Source organism: Hydractinia symbiolongicarpus, chromosome 2, assembly GCF_029227915.1.
Source record: "Hydractinia symbiolongicarpus strain clone_291-10 chromosome 2, HSymV2.1, whole genome shotgun sequence".
Lineage (NCBI taxonomy): Eukaryota > Metazoa > Cnidaria > Hydrozoa > Anthoathecata > Hydractiniidae > Hydractinia > Hydractinia symbiolongicarpus.
The window spans coordinates 25,066,712-25,091,507 of NC_079876.1; the positions used below are offsets into that span (position 1 = coordinate 25,066,712).

At 33.0% G+C, this 24,796-nt stretch overlaps 2 protein-coding genes and 1 long non-coding RNA gene across 3 annotated transcripts; 2 read left to right on the forward strand and 1 right to left on the reverse strand.

The window, feature by feature from the left end:
* Window positions 1-6,841: 6,841 nt before the first annotated feature.
* LOC130630008 (V(D)J recombination-activating protein 1-like) lies at window positions 6,842-7,777 on the forward strand. The gene has a single exon (XM_057443405.1). The coding sequence runs from the start codon at window positions 6,842-6,844 to the stop codon at window positions 7,775-7,777; it is 936 nt and encodes a 311-aa protein (XP_057299388.1).
* Window positions 7,778-8,245: 468 nt separating this feature from the next.
* LOC130630330 (uncharacterized) lies at window positions 8,246-11,884 on the reverse strand. The gene is made up of 3 exons (XR_008982064.1): window positions 11,738-11,884; window positions 11,309-11,402; window positions 8,246-8,487 (listed from the first exon to the last, which is right to left on the reverse strand). It is a non-coding gene; the product is annotated as an uncharacterized LOC130630330 (long non-coding RNA).
* LOC130630325 (uncharacterized) lies at window positions 8,433-12,009 on the forward strand. The gene is made up of 8 exons (XM_057443783.1): window positions 8,433-8,985; window positions 9,152-9,310; window positions 9,519-9,721; window positions 9,805-10,171; window positions 10,364-10,476; window positions 10,558-10,747; window positions 10,857-11,000; window positions 11,123-12,009. Exons 1-8 carry the CDS (start codon window positions 8,433-8,435, stop codon window positions 11,293-11,295), a joined length of 1,902 nt encoding a protein of 633 aa, XP_057299766.1. The 3' UTR covers window positions 11,296-12,009.
* Window positions 12,010-24,796: the final 12,787 nt, after the last annotated feature.

Consider the following 24,796-nt stretch of genomic DNA (forward strand, 5'->3'; position numbering starts at 1 on the left):
TGTGGATCACATATCAAATGACCATATTTCATTAGAACATTATCTAAATATGTCTTATTTTCTTCTAGTTTTTTATGAATTATTTTCTAATTCGCTGCGCTCAACCGAAAATAACCTTATTTATTTTCTTATTTTTGCGACAGGGAAGACTCAAAGAACTTCGACTAGTAGTAGTTACTAGTGTCATCTTAGTTAGGAACCGTGTGCTATCGGTAGTCATAACACAATATAATACATCTATATCTCCTACGAACTAAATTACAACCACTAATTTACAATCAAAATGTTTCCGAAATCGTGGCTAAGCCGGATGCGAAAAACCCCATTCTATGGGGAAACATATCCTTACACTCCAGTGCTACAGCCACTAACCCTCCAAGGTTAAGGGTATCATTAAAAAATTACACTGTTATTAACAACAACATTATAAACTATTCAAAATAAAACTGCTTATCTTATAGGTAATCAAACAGTTTTAACGTGTACGGTTCAAGAACTAATTGACATGTGAGCGCTTCCATGCCTTGTACGCCCTTTAAACACTTAAAAAACCACGTGACCGGCCTTGGCCATACATACGAAATTAAATTCAATTATATTTACAGAAAATAGCCAAGTTTTCAGCTTATCCTTTTGGTGTCTTGTAATAAATTGCTGCTGCAAACAACATATCCCTTTCTTATATTCAAAAAAATTCCTCACATCTATGATATGAATCTAATACCTTTCCTGGAGTCACTTTTTTTCTACTATACGTCCGCGGACCTCTTCGAGGTGACCCAGCTAGGGTACTTGGGTTCAGAAATATGGGTCGAAATCTACCTGCCCTTCTGTTTATCTTTTCAAATGTGTTGTGTCCTTTTTATTTTTTTTATATATTTTTTTTAATTAATTCATTGAAAAAAGGGAGAATTGTGCTTTTAGAGGCATTTTCTCTAGAGGAGTACAACCTCTAGCTTATTTCCAAAGACCTAACAGGTTGAGTTCATTATTGAGGTGGCTAGCCACCTCTTTGTAAATTATTTTCTTCCCTCTGAAGTAGTTCAAGGTACCATTTTATGCAGCTAAATCTGCTTTTTGGATACACTAACGGGTTAAAAGAAGTCATTTTGAGTAACTTATGGGGGTCATTTAACAGTACTTGTGGCGACTCCCCAAATGCATCATTTTGACTCCCTTTTAGTTATCAATTTCAGAAATGACTTTCTTTTAGTTCTCACGAAAGCAACAAATAAAAAGACTTAAGCGTTGTTTTATTAACCCTCTTAAGGGTATCATATCGACACTCATTAGGTTATCATTCTTACAAGATGACGCTTCCCAAAAGCGACATTTTTTACACGTTTATTTTTTACTCCCCTTTAGGTTATCAATCTTTTTTTTCGTATTCCTTAAGGGTGATATATTGACGCTCATTAGTTTCTTGCACATTCTCGTGTGATTGGGAAATAGAAGAAAAATATCAATTTTTTAGTGAATTGATAAAAAAAATACTGAAAGGTTTTAGTGAAAACATAAAAAATAAATGTCCTACTAAGCGGATTAAAACATGGAGACGTGTCTCGATGTTTTAAGCAGTTTCGTTAGTCGCATTCTAATCAACCAACACACAAATTTCAAACTGATCCGCATAAATGATCCATCTAGAAAGAAACGGTTCAAAATGTACTCTGAGGGTAAAATATATATACAAAAATCTAGTAATTCTTTTTATAACTGTATGACACATTTAACTTTTTTTTATCTCTTTATAAGTGCTCTAGGGTGAAATATGTACGAAAATGTAATAAAGTTTTATATATTTCACTGTTATTCCACTTTTTTATTAGGTTAATAACTTTAGTAATAAGTGCAACTGTATCGTGTATTCCCATAACCTCTTTCTGTAAAAACATCATTGTGCCATCAAGTCCTTTCGGGCACCTTAGGTTGAATCTATATACTGTATTAAAGTACATGGGTATAACAGTCATAAATTCATTAGACTGACTGATTTTTAAACCATCGACAAATATTTTAATTTGAAGCTTTTACAACATCAACTAATGTATTTACAGTCGCATTGCATTAAGTTTGGGAATAGTTTCGCGCTTTTTTCGAATTTTCCAATATAGTTGAAGCGTCTTCACGCAGTAACATTGATACCAAGTTCATGGCATAACAGATGACGATACGTATAAATATATAATAATGATTATTAAAGTTAGATTACTTAAATTTCCAAATTTGTGTATATTTCAGAATTATATAATACCTGCAAAAATGTAATGTTTTTTGACCCACAAAAATTAGTAATATAAAGTTTTAAAAACAACTTACAATTATTTGTGCCGTATGTTTTATTTCAGTCTCTAAAACTTTAGCTTGTACTGATTTTGGAGCATTCATATTCAATAACGCAGGAGAATATTTTCTAAAAACTCGTTTCATTTTCTTTGATTTCTATTTCAGTTGTTCTTTGAAGTTCAGAACCAATCTAAATTAATTACATTAGTATAAAAATAAATACTTTTTTTCTTTCAAACTTAAAATATAACAACACTCTCTTAAGAAGGCTTAGCATCGCATATTAAATTTATGAATATAATCTTATCTGCTTAGTATCAGATAAAAAGGGAAATTCATCAATGATATCTGCCACACTTCTTCCTAAAAGAATCATTTCACGCCTTTTCACAATGTCCGTGTCATACCAATTTCTTCAACACTCATTTTTCGTTTGTAGGGATGGAGGAGAAACAACAGCCGGTAAAAGTTCTTAACTCCCCAAACATTTGGTGCAATAACTAGTGCCTTTTTTGTTGCTATACGTCATCTTTGACTCTTCTATCTCAGCTATATTGACGCACTTTTTTTTTTCTAACGTTTTTAAAGAAGTTTCTCGTTCTTTTCTTCACGTCCCACTAAAAGTGAAAGTAAAAAAAGTAAATAATTTTTTCTGTAAAATTGTTGGAGTAGAATGATTTGTTGGAGTGCTAACAATTGACCCATTATTACTTCCAATACTTTCATTAAATTTCATTGTAAATCCAGGCTTTGACAGTTGTTGTACGGGCTGTTCTAGGATAGTATATGGCTTGGTGTTTCGACACTGGATTTATGAACAAATCTAACTGCTGATTGGATATTTGAATTTGGTGTTTCGATTTCCAAGTCTAAAGTCTCCATCATATGGTCGTATCTTCTTACCAAACGACGATCACATCTGTTGACATTGTATTTTGTTTTGTCCGCTGGATAAATTTCTGTCTTTCTAAACCCGGATATGCATTTTCCATGGACAAACCAGTATGCCAAATGGAACACAGAGGATCAACAAAGACAGTTTTCGATATCTCTTCTCTCTCTCTCGTCTCTTTTGGTCCAAGAACATTCTTTCTGGAATTAAGCAATTTATTCCATGACGATAAATATTATTCTGCGCCAATAAAATTCGTTTACGTGGCACATTAGCTTTAACAGAATAAATTCCACATATAGTAGAATCACATGGTTCTTTGAAAAAACTTAGCAAAAGCCTCTTCGAGATGTATTCACAAACAAATTTTTACTTCTAACATGTTTTACCAGTATGATTTTCCAGACTTTAAGATAAGTTATGATTCTCTCTGATATTTTGCTGTTAATAATATCTGCACAGATATCTTGGCTTGGCAACTTGAACAGCTTGGTTGTTTGGATTTCCCACAAAGCAGCCGTTTCATGCAAAAACATTTGGTTTATTTATAACGTCATTTTTCAAATAGGTTAATGTATGTACGTTATATGACCCAAATGTGTCACTGAATGACGGAACTCGGTTGCCTTCCAACGTTTTATATCTACTAACCTTCTTGGCTGTCGAGCATATTAGGAAGAAAGTTTTTTATTAAGAAAATTAAAATGGTCACATATTTTTGTAATTTATATCTGAGACAATCGACACAGTCCGGATCCTTCTTTCAAAATAAAAATCAAAAATCTCATCACAACAAGACAAAAAACCCCTTCAGTCATTTTTTTAAAAAAAAATATTTTTTTTTAATTTTGATTCTTCGGCATATTTTCCTGATATTTTTTTTTAAAAAAAGAATCAAAAATATTTATTGTGAAGAGGGATAAAATGAGAAAAAATATTTTTTATCTTTTAGTGTTTTCAATAGTGTGCTCAAAGTTTAAAATTCTTCAAATATATTTAATCTGCATAATAATTAAAGAGAGTTTTGCAGAACGAATTAAAAATTGCATCTCTACATATAACCAGGGGCGGATCCGTACTTTTTCAGCAGCTGGGAATCTTGGGGGCGCTGTACGTCATATTTTAGATAGATAAAAGCACTAAAATTAACAGGGAATAACTACAATAAAGTGAGACAAATGTGAATATATTTCAATATTTATAAGCTCTTGCTGTTTCTGCCAATATCAAGCTTCATCAGCATGACTAGGTGAATCAAATGATCACACCAGCTATGGACAGCAAAATAAAACACAATCATAACAAAAACAATAAGAATATGGAAAGATCAGGATAATGAAGATGAAATGTACATACATGTGACAGCTTCAGAAAATAGTTTTCTGATGGATGTGGTTCTTTTAGGAATTCTGTCCCCAAATAAAACACATGGAAGACAAAAACATCCATCTGAAATAGGTGAATAACAACAAATCTTCCATTTCTTTTTGGAAAAGGAAATGAGTGATCAGGCTTAAAGACATTAGGTCATAAAGTTTTTCACTAGATGGAGATTTAGCCTTCTCTCTGTAAGCAGCCACATCATAAAGTGATCTAGTCTCACTTTCACTAAAGATAATTTTTTGTGACGAGATTATATGGTTTTCAAGTCTCATTGAATGAGATGTAGTAGTTGGAATAGTTGAAGATTTAAAACTTATAGGAATTGTAGAAGCATTACTAAAATTATTATTTTCATCAGGTAAATTATTTATACGAGGTAAGTTATTTCCAATATTTTATTTAATAAACTTTCGTCATTATTGATATGAAAGTCAGGTTTTTTTATATTTTTTATTTGTAGGGCTAAACTCAAGTTTCGTTTGAACTTTAAAAGAAGAATTAAAAAGGGCAATTTTCTGCTTTTTGCAGGCTGAAATAGGAAAATGCGACTTCGCTTAAGAAAGTTGCAACCTGGAACAAGGGGAACATAAGGATTTGGCTTGAAATCTACACCAGACTTAACAATACCTTCATAACAAAATAAAAATTTTAACTGATCTCCATCAGGTAAAATAGATGGGCGTGGCAATGTACACTATGTAAAGAGAGTTCGAAACCGTAACAATCCGAGCTGTGGGTAAAACGTATTAATTTTTCTCTTTATTACTGTTGACAAAAGTATTAATAGAAAAGGAGACCATGTCTTGGGGGTACAGTTGTTGATTGCTTCTGCTTTAACTGCCTCCTCAGGAGAAAGAGTCATATCAGAAACAATATGGGAAAGGGAAAATCTGAATAAACTTTTTTTCAGATATAAAAATATTTGCTTTTTGGTTTTTAAAAGCAAAATGAAAACAAGGATGCTTAAGGGTTGATGACGTCATCAAAAAACCTTCCAAATCTAATATCTCTGCAACCGTTTGTCAAAAGTACATGATCCTATACATTTTCTTGCTCAGCGTTTCAAGATCTATACGATGAAGGCATTAGATATAAAAAATTCTGAAAAAAAAATTTGTGTGCTTTTGCGGGTCTTTGCTGACGTCACGAAATTTTTTAAACCCTTAAATCTCATTAACCGCTCATCAAAAGGGCATTATCATATAAATTTTCTTGATCAACATTTTAAGCTCTACACAATAGAGGCAACGTGAAAACAGGGTTCTAAATTTTTTTTTATGGATGGGTTGCTGACGTCATCAAAATTTAAATGACGCTTCTTTTTCGTTTTTAATCTGCACAAGTGGATTTTTCAACGAACTTTATCGACTAGTCTATATAATAATACGCTTGTGTGAGTAACCATGTGAATCCACGACACGCAAAGTACGGGTCACTTTTTTATGACGTGTCGTTACGCTAAAATTTACCAAGTTGAAAAAAACGCAAATCAGGGGGTTACTATTTTTAAACATTTAATTCTCTTTTCTTATTACTTTTTTTTATTTTAAAAAAAACTAATTTTTATTTTATTCCTAAATGTTTTAATATGTTTTTTGTTTTGTTTTAAAAGCCCCGTTGGTGGTTATAGATAGAATAATTTAATTTCACCCCCGGTTTACCATGTGCGCGCCGTATCTCACGGAAACAAAGTTTATCAACTGAAAAAAGAAAACCGAAGCGAAGAAGGTTGTTTCTTTTTCAAAGTTATCCTGAAAAAAGTTATTTCAAACAATGTTTACTCATCATGAGGTTAGATTACACGGCTGTTTCAGCTAGCGAGATTTCGGAAACTCAGACTGCGCATGTCAAAAAAAAATTTAAAATAAGGACTGGGGCGAGTTGCGCTTAAAAGTAAACAAATTTTAGGGTAGCTAGCACCAGGTTTAATAGGCATTTTAATCACATAAACCAACTTAAGGACTGGAAACTAAGTGGTTTAAATAAAATATAGTCCTATACCAATAAGATTAATTCAAATACAAAGCTATTCGCTTGTTGCCTAGCTAAAACAAAACAAAAACTTTCAACCTCCATTTTGAAGACTGTGGACACCATGCCAACTTAAAGCAAAATATTTTCAGATACGAAGTTATCCCACAGATAATTTTTATAAAAATCATTCCAAGATAGTTACGAGATACGAATAAAAAAAGAACTGTAGGTGTATCAGTACATTACGAATTGATATTGTATCAAACATTAGGTACTTTTTTTTCAAAATTTTTGTTAAAGTTCAAGATGGCTACTGGGGATTTACACCTAGCTCGGTTGAACAAGCTGTGTCGAATATGTGGAAACACTCTGCCTGGACGATCACATATTGTCCAAGAGCACATAAAGAACTTGGACAGTATTTTCAGAGCTGATTTTTATTCTGATCGGGCAGGCATTCACCCAAAAAAATTCTGTCACTCGTGCTTTGCTACAATAAGTAATGTCCTAAAACGTGACTCAGCTACCGCTATTGTGCCTGTTAAATGGTATACACATAAAGACACCGAGTGCAAAACATGCATATTAAGTGCACAAAAAAAGAGAGGTGGCAAACCTATGAAAAGAAGGGGCGGTGGTAACCCAACACACAAAGCTGTGGATTCCGCAGAAAAAACTTGGACACCCCTAGAACTTAATAAAATTTACAGAAAAACCTCTGAACTTTTTGACTATAGTGGAAACGTTCTCTCAGACATAAATATCAGTGAAGGCAACTGGGAACATCTGATTTGTGCTTTGTGTAGCAATATTTTAAAAAGGCCATTAATGATAAACCAATGTAACCACGTGTTTTGTGCCTTGTGTTTAACAAATTGGTTGGAAAATTCAAATAGATGTCCCACCTGCAGCATCCCAACAACACCCGGGGATGTCTCGCCTGGTTTGTGCATTTCCAGGATTTTAAACACACGAGTTGTCAAGGGAACATGTGGTTGTTCATTTAAACTGCTGTCTGCACAATCGCACACATGCTCTCCAGCATTGTCATTTACAACACTAGAGATGATGCAGTTGAGCCCTTCCAAGCCTGTACCGAAAAAGGTAGAAGAATGCATTGCTCATGTGGTTGGAATAAAAATGCAGCAGTCAAACTTGCCGAATAAAACTGTCCAATTGCCCAGTGGAAGTTCACAAGTAAGATTACTTATGTATGGAGTGGACTCAGTAAAAGTGATTTGACATTGACTTTTTTTAACAAGCAACTGATTTTCAAACGGCTGATAAAGCAAAAAATTTTGATCTTAGCAATTTTAAGGCTGAAATCAAAACTGAAAATAAGTTGCTTATATATGTGCATACCTAGGTTATCATTTTTTTACAATTCCAGTGAAATGTTTCTTATACACATTTTTTATACAAAAAACAAGCCATAATAAGAACAAGACAAATTTTAAAATGTTCAGAGTAAATAATTAAAAATAATAATAAATATAAGTAAGTGGCTAGAGGGGTCACAGAATATAGGAAGTTTTGGGGGTCAATAAAAACCATTCTATATATTAGGAGATTTACTAAAATTTTGATGTGCCCACCCTAAATGCTAAGGCGTCTACATCGTTAAGTGATCTTATATAAAAAATGTGTATAACTACTTTATACAAAAATACAAAACTATGCTATGTTATATTAAAAATAATGTACACATAATTGTCTGTAACAATATGATAATTTTAATAGTAATATTACATTTTACATAAAACAAATTAATAACATATGTTCCATATTTTAGCCATTGACAATAACACCCATTAGAATTCCTCGCAAGTCTTCTGATGAAACATGTGAAAGGAATGTGCGGAAAAGAGCAAATACAGCCAAGGAGTTAATCCATCTGATGTCTGGTGAAGAAACCCAATCTGTCACAAAACAGACCACAGCACTGCTAAAGTCTATGGAAGAAAGTGACAGAAATACTATCATTAAAAATTTGGGTACAGAAGTCATTATTCCAGCCAATCACATCACAGCAATGAAATCAAATTTAAACATGCCATGGAATCAACTACGTGAAATATCACGTTGGTTGAAAACATTCAACATAAAAATTGAATCAGAAAAAAAAGCAAGAAGTGTCGCTGCTGAATGGGTAGGCCAAGGACTGAGAGTTGAGCTGGCTCCTCTCACCAAATTATCAGTTGGAAACAGGGTATCCGTTATACCTAGGCCCTGGGGGTATCTGTATAATGTAGTTGGCCACATTCTGTATCAACTCAAAAAGCTAGAATGTCACAATTTACTTGTAAAACATAGTTTCATTCCTGACAATGAGATCCATGTTAAAATTGGTGGAGACCATGGAGGAAATAGTTTTAAAATGGCATATCAAATAGGCAATGTTCTAAACCCAAACAAGAAGGAAAACACAATAATGTTTAGCATTTTTGAAGGTAACAAACATTAATGCAATATATTACAAATATGAAAAAAAAAAAATTAAAACTGGAATTTCCAAAATTCTATGCATGTGATGTCTAATTGTGATCTAAAGTAGAAATGATCTAAGTGATCTAAAGTAGAAATCAAAACATTTTTTATATTTTTTTTTTAAATTAGGGAAAGACACAAGAACAAACTTAAGAGTCTGCCTTGAACGGTTTCGACCACAAATAAAAATGCTGCAACAAGTCAAATATAAAGAGTCGATATTCCGTGTATTTATGTATGGCGACTACGAATTTCTGTGTGCAATGTATGGTATAACTGGTGCAAATGGTAAATATTAATTACTTAAGATCTGGGGCAAGTTGCTAGTTGATAATCAAAATTAATTAATTTTTACAGAACTTTTTTTGCAACTTCATAAAGTTCCTGTAGTTTAACAATGGGTTTTTACTACGCAGATATGGGAAATGCATAGTTAAAAATGGTTTATTTTTAAAAGTTTCTAATAAAATATGTATACTTTAACATTTGTGTTTAGGGCGTCACAGCTGTTTGTTTTGCAACATTACCTCAAAACTAATGAACATCCCAGTGTTTACTCGCAAGAAATTTAAGAAAAGGTCACTGGCGACACTTGAAGAAAATTTAGCAGATTTCCGTGAAAGTGGTGGGAGCCCTAAAAATGCGAAAGAATTTTATAATGTCATTGACAACATATTTTTTGACATACCTATTGATCAAGTATACATCATATTTTTATGCTTTTCCACTGCAAGTTGATTTAATAATCCCAAAATAAAATCTATATAAACACCTAATTTTAGGTCTGTATTCCTGGTCTTCATATTTCCTTGGGTGTATATCAAAAGATGTTTAAAATGTTTGAGTCTTCTTGCCAAGACTATGATGTAAAAATAGCTCTGCTGTTGGCAACAGAAGACAATGAACTGGATTCAGATTATGGTGACTACATCGAAGTCCTTAAAGAAACAAATGACTTGCAGCAAAAGCTGGAAGATGAAAAAGCCAAATTAGCAAACCAGCAAGATCAGTTAAACTGGCTTGTAATATCTGGTGGCTTACAACGAAATATACTGACGTACGAGAAAAGTATAATAAAAACTGAGAAGAAAATCACAGAATTAGAATTAGAAATCTCAACCTTGGGAAACAACAAAAGAATTTTAGTGGGTATGATCATTTTTATTACCTAAGTAATTTTTTGTGATATTCGCAAATGTTTTTTTGTCTGGAAATTCCAAGAAATTTAATTCCCGAAAAAAAACTTTCCAAAATTATAATTTTCATTCTGATCTTATGATGCAAGCCTTATATTCTCTCCAATCTAAAGCTATGTTTAATAGTTTGTTCATCTTATTTTAGGTGTTGGTCCTTGTGCTTCTTCAATAGATAAAACGCTGCAAAAAATGGGTGTTGAACGTCAGGCCTACCATGGCCAAAGTTTTATCGGCAACCATGTACATAAATTGCTAAAGGTTTGTTAATACTAACAATAATGTAGCAATTTAAAAATAACATATTTAAAGAAAATTAAAAAAACAATCTTGCTCTTATAGAAAGAAAACATCCAAAATTTAACATCCAGCATTAAAGAGATTGTTGCAGCACAAAAGCATGATGACCAGCTTATTCACAGTGTGAATTTAGAAATGGATAAGTACGACATGTTATTTACTTACTTTGCAGAAGTTCATAACATTTACAATTCGGCAAAATATCTGTCATGTGAGGAAATACTGGCTTTAGGTGAGAAACTTGTTCCTTTTTTTAATAATAAATAAGTTTTTTTTAAAATTTCATGTGCCAAAAACAAAACAAAAAGAAAGAATAATATACATATAGTACATAATTCTAGAAATTTCAATTAATAAATTCATGATGCATCTGCGAACTAACTGGCCAAAAGTTAATATTTCACCAAAACTGCATATGCTTGAAGATCATGTCACTGAGTTCATAGCAAAATGGAATGTTGGATTTGGGTTTTATGGCGAACAAGGTAAACAGCCACTTAAATTTGTAACCTGGTAACACCAAAATTTGTGTTTTTTACCAAAATGTGTTATTTTTCAGAAAATGTGTAGCTAGCTAGCTTAAATGTCAAATTATAACATTTTTAAGGTGGAGAAAGCTTGCATCATGAAATCAACAGGATGTCGAGCAGGTACAGCTGCATCAAAAACCCAGTCGAGCGGTTACGAAATACATTAAAGCAACATTTTGTTAATGTAAATCCTGAATCGAGCCAATTAAAACCAAAAATTAAAAAAAGAAAAATTGCACGTGAAGAATAACTTTTAGACTTACAGCTTAGATAGCTAGTTATATCTTTAACTGCATATTAGCATTACTTTGCAAGCTCCTTTAGTCTTTGCATTATTTCAAAGGTGGATCAGCTGGTCTAGAAAGAAAAAGAATTGAACAGTTAATTAGCTTACTACATGCATAGTTCATTTTTATTTGACTTTTTGTCGAGCTTACGTTAGTAGTGTATGAGACGCAGAAACCTTATTTAGAGTTACAGAATTGTTTATATAGAATGTTGTTTAGTGTTGTTATTCTGTGAAATATTAGCTTAGTAAACTACAACAGTTTTAATGCCTACAATAAATCATACAGTAGATTATGTCAAAGAGGGAGTTAAAATTTTCAGGTTTTACACTAACTTTTATTGCCAGAATTCAGCGCTCTAGCATTCTTTCAGAAGTACTGATACAGTTTTTTCGTTTTTCTTACCTTGTAGATGAGCCTTTCAGCTTTCCAAAAATATATAATACACCAGCCACATAACTTCGCAACGTCCACAAAACCAAAAATTAGTTGGAACAAGTTGCCATGTTAATTTTAACAAAAAAAAGTATGCCTTCAAAACTGCCACAGTATTACTCCAACAGCATGCTTGTCGCAAAGGTAAAAGAAAGATTTAGCTTCCAGCGTGTTGAAATGCTTTAAAAAACTAAATTAAATCCACTGAAATAGATTCTATCATGCAAAAGCGATTTCAAAAAGTTAGTTACTTATTTATCATGATTGTTTTTATTTGCGCCCGCCATCTTGCGCCTCAACGTGGCCGTAATTATTGACGCATGCGCAGTCTTAGTTTCCGCTCTGAAACAGCCGTGATTAAAGCTTATTTGTTTCTCCTATCAATTTTGAATTGTTCTGGGACCGAGGTTGCTTTCTTTTTTAAAAAAACTATCGAATTCGAATAATAATTCGAATCTAAAATGTAAAAAACACAACTGTTGTTGTAGAGCGGCTTTTGTTGACGAGCGAGTATAAAGGGTTAATGTTGTTGTCAGAAATATTTGTTATAACGAAGAAGAACGTAGGATGATATAACGCCAAAAAAAATGATTGGAAATGTATCAGACAATTGTAGCTAGCTATACATTTTCAATTTGTTTTCTTTGGTATGAAGCGAAGTTTAGTAATCGAAGTAAAAAACTGATTGGACTTTTATCCAGAGAACGTTAGCTACAACTGAGAAAGCGATAGAAAACCAGGTGTGTTGTTTAGATTATTTGGTAGAGAAATGAATTTAGGTAAATAACGTTTTTTAAGCCGTTTACACACTCCAAACTAAACTTTCCCTTAAATATGAAGTTAAATATGTTCTGCCTTCAGCCTGAACATATTTTTTTTGTAAGAATATACTCAGGGTCGGTTTAAGATATCTTAAAATATGTCCAACCTCGATTGTTTTAAATTAAATTAAATTAAAGAATTTGCCAATAGCTATAGCAACTTATAGCAAGCCTTATTTTATTAAGGCATTATATATTTTCAGGACATAGACATGCTAAGAATATAATTAAGAATAATAGACAGGGTAAATCCCTCGATATTAGTGAGGCTAGCCATGTAAAATATGCATATCTATCCAAGAATAACGAGGATAGTCAAGATAGTCAAGAAATTTAAGAACATTTTTTGTTATATACTTTAAACAATGGGTCAGAAGTTCAGAATATTCTAAGAATATGTCTAATCTTGATAGTTTGTTCTAAATATAAAAAAATTGCCAATAGCTATAGCAAGATATAAAAATTTGTATGATGCACAAATTTAATTAGAAGTTTACTTTTTTATTGCGTATATATCACACAAACTGGACCTTTTTCTCTCCAAAGCAATGGGCAAGTACACCAGGGAAAGTTAAGAACATGAAGGCTGAAATGAAAAAAAGAAAAAAAACACTTGGTAACTTTAATGTTTGCTATTGTTTACATAATTGCCAACCTTGCAGGACCATTATTCTTATATAATACAGCGTGTATATCGCAGAGAAAAATTTATATAAAATGTAAAAAGTAATTTTTCCGTTGTTACTGTTTTTAACGCTACGACGTGGTTGATGTCGTTATAACAAACCCTAATGTAAACAACCTTAATCACTGTTACCTCTGTTACGTTACCGTTTTAAAATAATATTCGATTCTTAAATCCGAAAACACTGCATTGTTATCATGCACGGCACGTTTACGCATTGGGAGGGTTGCTGTATGCAATAGACTAAATAGCTAATTTCGTATGATGCATTAGAAATTGTACGTTGTGAAAATTTTGCATTAACCTTTTTTGTGTGACTTAACGATTTTTCCTAATGTCTGGTATACTATTTTCCCTAGTGTACTTCTGGCATGGCATGACAGAGCAAGTATTTAGTTTTACCAGATTTAGCTTTTTACATAACCTTTGTTAAACACCTTCGATTGTGTTAGACCTTCTGCATTTTTATTTTAATTTATTTTTATTTTGTTGTTGAACCTGCTTATATTTTTACACGTTTTGTTTTAGCGGGTATAAATATTTTAATGGAGATTGTAAGCAACCTCAATCTCAGGGCTTTTTTTCTCTTTTATTTTTTTTTATTGCCGCACATGCTTATTTTGTGGACGTTTTGTTTCAGCAGGTATATATATAGAATAATGCAAAATAATGCAAATTGTGACTTTTAAAAATTCAAATTACTGTGTTCTACGTTTTTATTTTGCATCCATCATATGGACTCGATGAGAGATTCAGTGGATTCTTCCACGAGACTTCGGCTAGTCTCTTATAATAATACGGAGAGTGTGTCTGTGTGTCTGTGACAGGCAAAGTGGATGTCTTCATTTTCCTTTGATGTTGCCGAAAAATGCATCTCTAATATGTCAAATTTTCTGACGAAAATAACACTACTTTAACGTCAATATCCTATATTAAATTAATGAAGCCATTACAGTGCACCTAAAACTTTGAGGCCAAATAACTTGGAAACGAGCCGGTGACGTCAATGATTTTTCACCGCGTGAGTAAGTGGGGACCACCTAGGACCAATTTGGGTAATTTTCCGAAACCTGGGTCCCCGAGTCCGTTTCGGAATGGACGGGTTGATGACGTCATCAAAAAACCTTTAAACCCTAATATCTCTGCAACCGTTTGTCAAAAGAACATGATCCTATACATTTTCTTGCTCAGCATTTCAAGATGAAGGCAACAGGTATACAAATTTCTAAAAAAAAATTTTAAGGTCTTGACGGGCCATTGCTGACGTCAGCAAAAGTTTTAAACCTTTATATCTTCTTAACCGTTCGTCAATAGCACATGATCATACATTTTCTTGATCAGCAGTTTAAGCTCTAAACAATAGAGGCAACGTGAAAACAAGGTTCTTTTATTTTGTGAATGGGTTGCTGACGTCAATAAAATTCGAATGACGCTTCTTTTTCATATTTATCCTGCCTCAGTGGATTCTTCCACGGGCTTTATCGACTAGTAAATAATTAATAACTCGTGAATATTTTATTTAAAATTAAAGGTAAAGTGTTTTCGTAGAACTATGGGTCTAGTTATTGTTAAACAGACAACAGGATAACATAACATAACAGGATAAAAACGAAAAAAATAAAGAAATAACTTATAAAGGTATAGATGAAAAATAATAATATATTTGTATAGATTATTAAAGTGTAAATGTTTCCTATGTTATAGGTAGAAATGCAATTTTTTTCTCGTTCTGCAAAACTCTCTTTAATTATTATACAGATTAAATATATTTGAGGAATTTTAAACTTTGAGCACACTATTGAAAACTCTAAAAGATGAAAAGGATTTTTTCTCATTTTATCCCTCTTAACAATAAATATTTTTGATTCTTTTTTTGAAAATATCAGGAAAATATGCCAAAGAATCAATATTGAAAAATATTTTGGGTTACCGTATCTTTAACTGTAATTCCCATTGACTCTCATGTCCGCATGACCACAGGGTGCTAACTTATTCCAAGTGGAATCTCGTCCTACATGACAATGTTAAGTAATCTCAAAAAATGCGCCATTTGGGACATTCTAATAATTATTGTATATGAACTTTATTTTGTATATATACACAGTAATTATTAGCATGTGGTCAAAGTTTTTTGTACTGTACATGTACTGCATTTGTAAAGCAAAATAAGTAATGATGCTTAAAATTACAATTAATAAATAAATGTGGTTTTCGAAGATTGTTGTATGTATTAGGCAGAATTGGATGGGTTTTCCAATCATTGGTTTATAGGAGATGTGCTTCAACTTATCTGTATTCAAATTCGATACCGCATTTTCATATTTGCTAGATATACCGTTAATCCAACATCGTGTGCAATACGGATATTCCCACCGGCAATCCAAATTTATTTCCATCACCAAAAATGAATTCTGAAGCGGCCGTACCAAATTGCAATACCTTAACCCTATTTGGTATGGGGGGCATAGAGTGCCCGCGGCATCTTCAAAGTCTAATAACTTTTTAAATACTGGGTGAAAGTAGCTGAAATTTTGTGACTTTTCCTAACTTTTATTGCGCTTACGGATAGTAAAAAAATATTTTCAAAAATTGTCCTGTCAATGCCACTTTGTCCTTTTTGACAGGTGATCATATCAACTTTTTTATTCTAGTGCTAAAAATAAATACTTTCTAAACTAACCAGTTGTATGAATATGGGATTATGTATGTGATAGTCATCATACAATATTGACATGCATACTGTGTAATTTGCGGACCGGAATATTGGTAATTTACAGACCAGAGTGTTTGTAATTTCCTATTTCTCTACTTTATATTTTTCTCTACTTTATATTATTGTCATATGATAACGGCATAGGTCATTTTCTCCCATGTCAATCCAAATTGTCTTTATTGAGTAGCTACTGACGTAAGTGCTAATAGATATGCCAAGTTTTATTCCATGACAGCTACTAACACTTTCTCAAATACTCAAATATAGATTTTTAAAAAAAAATTCTTGAAGAAGATTTGAATTCTGTGGGATTTCAATTTTTTTCTTAGAGAAATCCTTTGACTTTATACTACCTGTTAATGTTCCTAATAATATCTTACATTCTTATATTACTTTTTAATGACTAGTACTGTAAATAGTTTAAAACGAGAATTTCCTAGAAAGACTTATTTTCTTCAACCATTGTCTCATTATGACGTCATCACTTCCTGTCATGACATGTCAACCTAAATATTTTGTCACTAATCACGTCACAACATATTGATGCTTCTTTGTGCGAAGTTTTGTCACTTAAAACCAAACTGAACAAAAGTTACAGCCCGCGAGCACTTGCCCACTATGCCCCCCCCCCCATACTTACAAGGGTAAAAAAGCCGATACCAAGTAGGGTTAAAGGTAGTGACTGCTTGAAACTTATAATTGCTGTTATTCGTGCACTGATAATCACAAAAATTCATGTGGCCATGCCGAAGCACAGCTTAGAAATGGGGTTAGAGACTGGGTAAAAGGTTCAGTATGCGTAATTGTGCGTAAAAAAGCATACCCCTCAAATCACACTGAGATGTCTTTATCATTTCATTTCTTGTGGAATACATATGTAGATTGCATTCTAGTCGCTCGATACATTCTTCAAACGTTTTTCAATAAAAGTGGCGACTAAAAGCAATAAAATTAATGTTATTTGCTTTCAGTATGAACCTGTTAGAGAAAGTAGCTCGGAAACCCAGCCCAGTTTTAATGATTCGGAAGATAGTGACACCAACCGTGACGAGACGGTATATGGAATTAGGAACAATATGAATGAATGAATGGAAAATGCTGTGTGGTAACTGCGTGCTGATGCCAGACACGAACTCGATGAGAGATAATATGCTCATTTGGATGGTAAGAGCAGCAATAACTTACGTTCGGCAGGAATAAAAAGTGCTGAGGACCCGAGAAATTTATATTGATGACATATTATTTTTCGTTATAGAGAGAAATTGCTTCACCCAGGCTTCGCACCAATAGTTTTACTGAAAAATAATCTGTGGACGGCATTGGTTGTGCTGCACGATAAAGAGAGTCGAGGATTATCTAACAAGGATAATGTGCACAACAAGTACGTCTTCATATCTCCTAGTGTCATTCGTTGTAATAGAAATAATTGACATATTCAATGTTTCATTTCAGGTCTTACAGATATGTGACATACCGCCAGTATTGTTAGATCATTCACACAAGATTGGGAGGAGGTGTCCGTCGTGTCATGAAAAAGCGAAAGTTCCGGAGGTGGATTGTTGTTGGAGAGGAGGAGAGGAAAACTAATGTAATGTATTTATAATAACTTTCATTAATCTCTAATCCCTGTCAGGTCGCTCTGTCGGCGCAATTTTTTTCTCGCATTGACGATTTCTGTTCTTTACTGCCCTTTCTTTCCACTTCATGCACGTACAATGACCTTCTTAATGATGTATCCTAGATATCCAAACTTTTTCTCCTTTTACGTTTACACTAACGTCGATATTTGGTTCGTAATTATTTAAAAATATATTGTCAACTATCATATGATTCCTCATAGTCGTCGCATGAAAGGAGGCCCTGGGAATGAGACTGTTCTACGGAGCTTTTGAAGCCCAACCACGAAGCGGTTTTAACACTCACACTAAGGTAACAGATAAATAAATTTCTTGAAAAAAATAAATTTCTTGAAGAAAATAGATAAATAACCATAAAAAAACCGTATAAACGGATACAGCGAATATTGATCGATACGGCGCCCTAATTAAATTTGCTGTTATCTCTGCGAAACTCTCGTTGCATTTTAAGCACTCTCACCGACGGGTGTGAGTGAACAACGTTTTATTGTCCAGCGCTGAAGGATATATGTGTTTCAATATTTACCATAATTGTAAGACGTTCCATCTGGTAAAAACTATGTCGCTGCATTGGGGCACCATTGCTGCTTGTGTTTCAGCTATTGTACCTGGTTTAAAGTCTACCTGGACTGCAAAATCGCGAACTTTCACGCTTGAAACTTGTGTTGCGGAACTTCTCGTCGAGGATATTCTTAACCTTTCCGTTTGAATACCAATGTAGTACCATGAAGGAGCGTCATGAGATGAACATGGTTTAACGTCTGCAATGCTACAATCTTCAACAAATTCACATTCTAGAACCTGTGAAATAGCCTAGATGAATTTAAAAAGAGAATGATGTAAGTGAAAAGTTCACTTAAATCACAGGGCCTGGAAAGTAGATTGTATTCAAAGTCTAACATTTTCCTGTCATCTGTTTTTCGCTCTTATCTTCGATGTTATTCTTTGCTTTGCTTTTTCCTTATGAGAAAATATTGATGGCACCACCCCTCTTACAAATCTAACATGAAATGTAACACTCGCTTGTGCTTTGCATGGCCAAGCTCGAGTCGAAAAAATCTTTCAAAAAATGGTCAAATGTACCCTCCCATATTTCGAAAAATTATCTCTGCCCATTCCTTGGAAGCATGCTTTTCGTAATTTATCATCTTTAGGAAAGCGGAAGAAACTTCTATCTTTTTCACGCAGCATACGAAGTCATGATTCTTTTACAACTTAAAGATTTTAGCGCGCATCTTATTGGAATATAAAACTTAGGGCCCGGTTTTCACGCAAATATTTTCGAACATTTATTTCATATTCCAAACTTAGGCTGACGTTGCAGTTGTACCTAATTAGTATAATAAAACAATTTAAATACTTTGTGTTGATAAAAAATCAAAAAATGTATTTGCTTGCATGATATAACAGTAACTTTACTTCGTATATTTTCTTCCTCTTGATATTATTTTTTCCCAATGTGTACAAGGTCCTTCATTTTTTTAAAGTTTGCAAAGGAAGAAAAAAACTAACAAATTATTCATTTAAATCTCACCTGTTTTTCTTTTTGACAAATACATTCATTTCCTTGAGACCCATAAGTCTTGTGTTTTGATGGAATATGCCCAATGACGTAAACAGAAACCATATTACAAAAGCCTCGTTTTCGTGCGTAACTCTGATTTCAAAATGGAGAATGTGATCGGAAGCACGGAGAGGAAGCCTGGAAGTTTTATTCTTCAACTTCGTAAATAGTAAGATAATTAACTGAATACTTGATATAAGCAGTCACTACCTTTAAAGAGTCCTTAAATTCAACCCTTCAGAATTCAATTACTCTTCACGCAGGAATGATGTTACTTAAAATTTATCGATAAATAGATTGACGAACCGTTACTGAGTGTCAACCAATATTTCGCACGGATTGACGAATATGTGACCGAAAGAGTAAACGATCCGCCATCGACTGTATATTCTTTTAAATCGATGAATACAGCAATGACGGGAACATGACGCTCATACAAATTCACTTAATAAATCGACAACTCTAAAACGCAGTGAAGAATCGCATTTAAGCTTTTGACCTTGGAGAAAAGAAATAACAAAAGTCCCTCTACGACTTGGTATTAAGCCTAGTTTATACCGCGATACAGCCTCACAACAAGACAAAGATCATATCAAATTTAACAAAATCAATCTGACATATTCAGCTGAATTCGAGACAATTAATGAGACCAATTGCTCCTCTAAATATGCTGAGTATAACGAAGAAAATCCAGTACGTTTTACTGATCTCACACTTCACAACAGGCGATAATAGTTTACAGCTGTTGAAATATTGTGCTTTAATAATAGTAGCTTCGCTAAAGTACTTCGCTAAAGTACAGGAAATCGATAAAGAGTAGCCTAGATAAAATCAAAACAAGAAGCCCGATGGCTTAAAGATTTCAGCCATCAGCAGAGATAATATAGTGTGAGATTATTCCCAGAAAACGCGATGCATGTTATTTGCGACTAAAGTTTAACAAGTTTAAAAACAAAGAAAAAAACAAAGTAAGCCCAGCGTAAATATCTTTTGTTCTGAGGACGAAACATACTATATTAGAACACAAGTATTAAAATCTAAGAACATGTTAACATTATTCTAAGGCTTTGTGAAGCTTGCCTAAAAATTTTTTTAATAAAGATATTAAAAAATATAAAAATTCCAAGTGCTACACCCTGTAGAAATTATCATCAAATTACGGTAACACCGTAAATTACAGAATAATCACCCCCCGGCTGAGTAAGCACTACTACTTAATTAACTGCCCTGCCAATTACGCGACCCCTGTAATGGGGGAAATTAAATTAGCTTCCTCTCCACGTGCTTATTCATCATTTACGGCAAATTAAGAACATCTCAAGAATATTTGTAGGCTGCATTTCAAATGTTAAAAACATTGAAAGGGCTTTCTTCCATATTCATGTTCTTATAAAAAAAGAATGTCTATATATAAATAAAAAAATAAAATATTTTACATATAGTATTCTCTAAAAAAATAAAAGCAATAACTTGATGTCTTTGAAATTAATCTAGAAAATTTTGGACATTTTATGATGTAAACAAATTCTTTTATGTAACATTGAACTTTTGAATGTTTCAGAATTTAGGCGTTATTCTTACTGTCTCGCTCAATTTGAAAATGCAATTGGATAATTTTCCATACAACACATATTTATCCCTCATTTTTCATACAACATCGGTAAACCACAATTTCAGTGAAATATCACCAGAAAGACGAAAAAACATTCTTTCTTGCAAGTTTAAAGCTGCTTTCATTTTGGGTCAGGTTTTTTATAGTAACTTCTAAATTTCAGCAGATTTTCCGCTTTTTCACCCTCAAGTGTTCTTTAATTGTATTACTAGTCGATAAGGTCCGTGGAGAAATCCACTTAGGCATGAGGGACAATGTAAAAATTGGTTATTTTAGACCTTTTGCTCATGTCAACAGTGCATATGCAAAAACAAATTGACGAAATTCAGTTTATCCGTTGTCTCGATTGTGTAGAGCTCGACACGCTCATGAAGAGAATGTATGTGATCATGTGATTTTGATGAACGGTTAATGATATATAAGGGTTTAAAAATTATGCTGACGTCAGCAAAGACCCGCGAAAACACACAAAATTATTTTTTAGAAATTTGTGTACCTGTTGCCTTCAACGTATAGGTCTTTAAACGCTGATCAAGATCATGTACTTTTGACAAACGGTTACGGAGATATGGGGGTTTAAATGATTTTTGATGATTTTATGAACCCGTCCATTCCGAAACGGATTCAGGGACCCAGGTTTGAGAAAATTACCCAAATTGGTCCTATCTGGTCCCAATTTACCAACGCGGTGAAAAATCATTGACATCACCACCTCGTTTTCAAGTTATTTGGCCTCAAATATTTAAGTGCACTGTAATGGCTTCATTAATTTAATATAGGATATTGACGTTAGTAGTAGTGTTATTAACGTCGCGCCGTAACGTCATAAAATTTAACATTTGAGACATACTTTTTTCGGCGACTTCAGAGAAAATTTCGGCGAAATCAAAGGAAAGTGACGATATCCACTATGACCGTCACATACACTCCGTATTATTATAAGAGATATAGCAATTGTAGGCTCATAATTTTGTTCTTATAGTCTATGAAAATATTTGAACATTAGCCTTTCAATTTATTTCTTGTTAGCAAAAAATTGAAGATTTCTAATTCAATTTATATTTATATATATATATATATATATATATATATATATATATATATATATATATATATATATATATATATATATATATATATATATATATATATATATATATATATATATATATATATATATATATATATATATATATATATATATATATATATATATATATATATATATATATATATATATATATATATATATATATATATATATATATATATATATATATATATATATATATATATATATATATATATATATATATATATATATATATATATATATATATATATATATATATATATATATATATTTTAAAATAAACAAGATTCCAAGCAAAGCATACTACGTTTATTAAAAAACGAGATGACTTAAACCAAAAAATTGCAGAATAAATTGTGGCATGTAGTGAAAAGTACTTCAGATTGCTGTTGCGTGAAAGGCTAACAAATCAACAGAGTTGTCCTTGTTTTGATAGAGTGAGATTTTAAGCTCATTCTTGTTCTTTTAAAAAAAGTAGAAAAAATAACGGGAAAAGCTTTTGGAGAACGAAGTGCACAAAGTTTACCGCAACTTGAGTTTAAGACACAGAAAACAGCCTGTCGTTAACACCAGACTGAACGCTTAGTACAGGTAAACCGTGTCGTACATAAGTATAGGCGTAATATCATTACTATCCAGTTAAAATACTTTGCAATTTTAGTTTCGAGAAAAAGTTTTCATAACAGTAGTAAATGTTCTAGCTACCTAACTGCAGTTAGGTAGCTATAACTTTTGGCATCAGAATTAAAAATTTTGTTGTGGCGGAACTGTATTTAGCTACCTTTACTTTTTAGCCCGATGTAGTTAAAGAGCTAGCTAAGTACCCACAACCCCCAAATAAAATGCAAAACTGCATAAAACCTTTAAAAGAATAGGAATAAATAAAGCTAGCTACAACTAAGGAGGCTGAAAAACCAAACAAATGTTACAAAATCTTTTGGGTGACAGAAAGTTGAAACATTAGCACTGAACAGAATAAATCGCCAATTCGAAAATCAAAATGGTGTTTTTACCGGTCTGCATTGCACTTTCTTTGTCGGCATGTCGTGGCAGCCAAAATTTTGGATTGTTTTTTCAGAAAAATTTTGGTTGTGATTGGTTGCTACTTGCGGGCAATCACAACAAAATCGGTAAATATATTTAGCATTTCGCATAAAATTTTGTGCAGCCGTGACACGACGCGTCTTTTCGCCATTTTCCCCATAGCCCGATTTTGAAAAAGCGTCTGGGAGTTCGCCAAAAAACTTTAGCTTCATGGATTTACAACTCCTCTGTTTCGTACAATTTTCTTAGTAGGTCATAGTCTACTAGGAAGACCATCTTGTGATTCAAACTTAACTTGTGGTCTAAATTTGTGATTTCGTTGTATTGTTATGCTAATATTATAGATCGTATTTCCTCCTTTGCGCAATTGCATCTAAGTTACGGCGTTTTTGTGTGACCGTCATGAGCTCAAGATCAACGTGCTACTCTTTGATTAAAAATTATGGTCACCTTCTAAAAAACCATTAAGTCTCCTTAACGAAATATCTCAATGATTACTGTGAAATAGTATGCTTTGAGTTAAGTATTAAGACCATTACTCTTTTTAAGAGGAACATTAAAAACGTTTAGAAGTGGCCGGTTTTCGTAGCTAAAGTATCAATAACTTTAATTTTAACATTGTTCCTGCTATGGTGATACAGATTATTTAAAAAAATTATTTAATTAGACAGGAAGAGGTATATTGCAAAATGTACTATGCTAGTTATTTGCCCCTTTAATAGTTTTGCAGCAAAGCCGATAAAATATCGTGTTTGTTGTTTGTAGCTTGATAATTTCGTGTCCCGTAGATAAACCTACGGGTTCACCCGTCATTTGTATACGGCATTTCGTGTGTCTCGCTTCTTGCGAAAACATTTTGCACAGAGACAGACAGACGACGGCTATTATTAAATAGACTAGCCGGGAGACCCGTCCTCAAAACGCCGGATTAAGCTACAAGCAAATGTGCAGCCTGCCTTTAAATGCCCATGTGGAGCGCTTCATAAGAAACTGTCAAACAGTCAGGTGGAGCACTTTAGTACAGGTATGCAGTATGTCGTAAACCAAGTAAAGCGCATGCAACATTGTAGTGTCTCAGGTGTAATGTATTTTTCAAAATATAACTCCACTGCAATTCTAGTCGAAATAAAAATACAGTTTACAACCCTTTGTTTCCTTGTTATAGCAAAACCAATTGTCAACATTATTTTATTTTGCGAAATAAGGTTCAGTAAACGTTAACAAATTAATCGTGACACTCGACTAAATGCTTAGTACAGGTAAACCGTGTCGCACATGCGTTTATGCTTTATATTCTTTTAAAAAAAATTGTATTCAAGCTGTGGTGGCTACAAAACACAGGATACACTCGTTGAAACGCCGGGTTAAGTTACAAGAAACGTTGAACACCAGGATGAGTTATTAATAAGAACCCTCAACTGTGCCACACATTCAGGTAAAGCGTTTTAGTACAGCTATATAGTTTGTAGTAAATCAAGTGAAGTGCACACAACTTTATGGTGTTTCCGATGTAATAGATTTTTCAACTTAACCCTATTCGGTCCAAGGTTTTTCGAAAATACTATGATCGATGGGGCGGGGGGGTGCGGGGCAGGTGTTCAAATTGAGACAAACTTGGCACATTTATAGTACGTCATAAAAGAAACAAAATGGCAGCAATAAATTTTTGCTTGCGGCAACACATTTTCTGTGACGTCATCAGAAGCTTGAAATTTGTTAAAAATGCCACTATCTGCCTAAATTTTAATTACTTTTGTTCCGAAGCGAATTTTTGCATTCTGCTTGAAGTTTCTGAAAGCTAAATAAAAGTTACTTAACATATTTTCTGGTTTTTACGTGGATCGCATAAAAAAGTGCCAA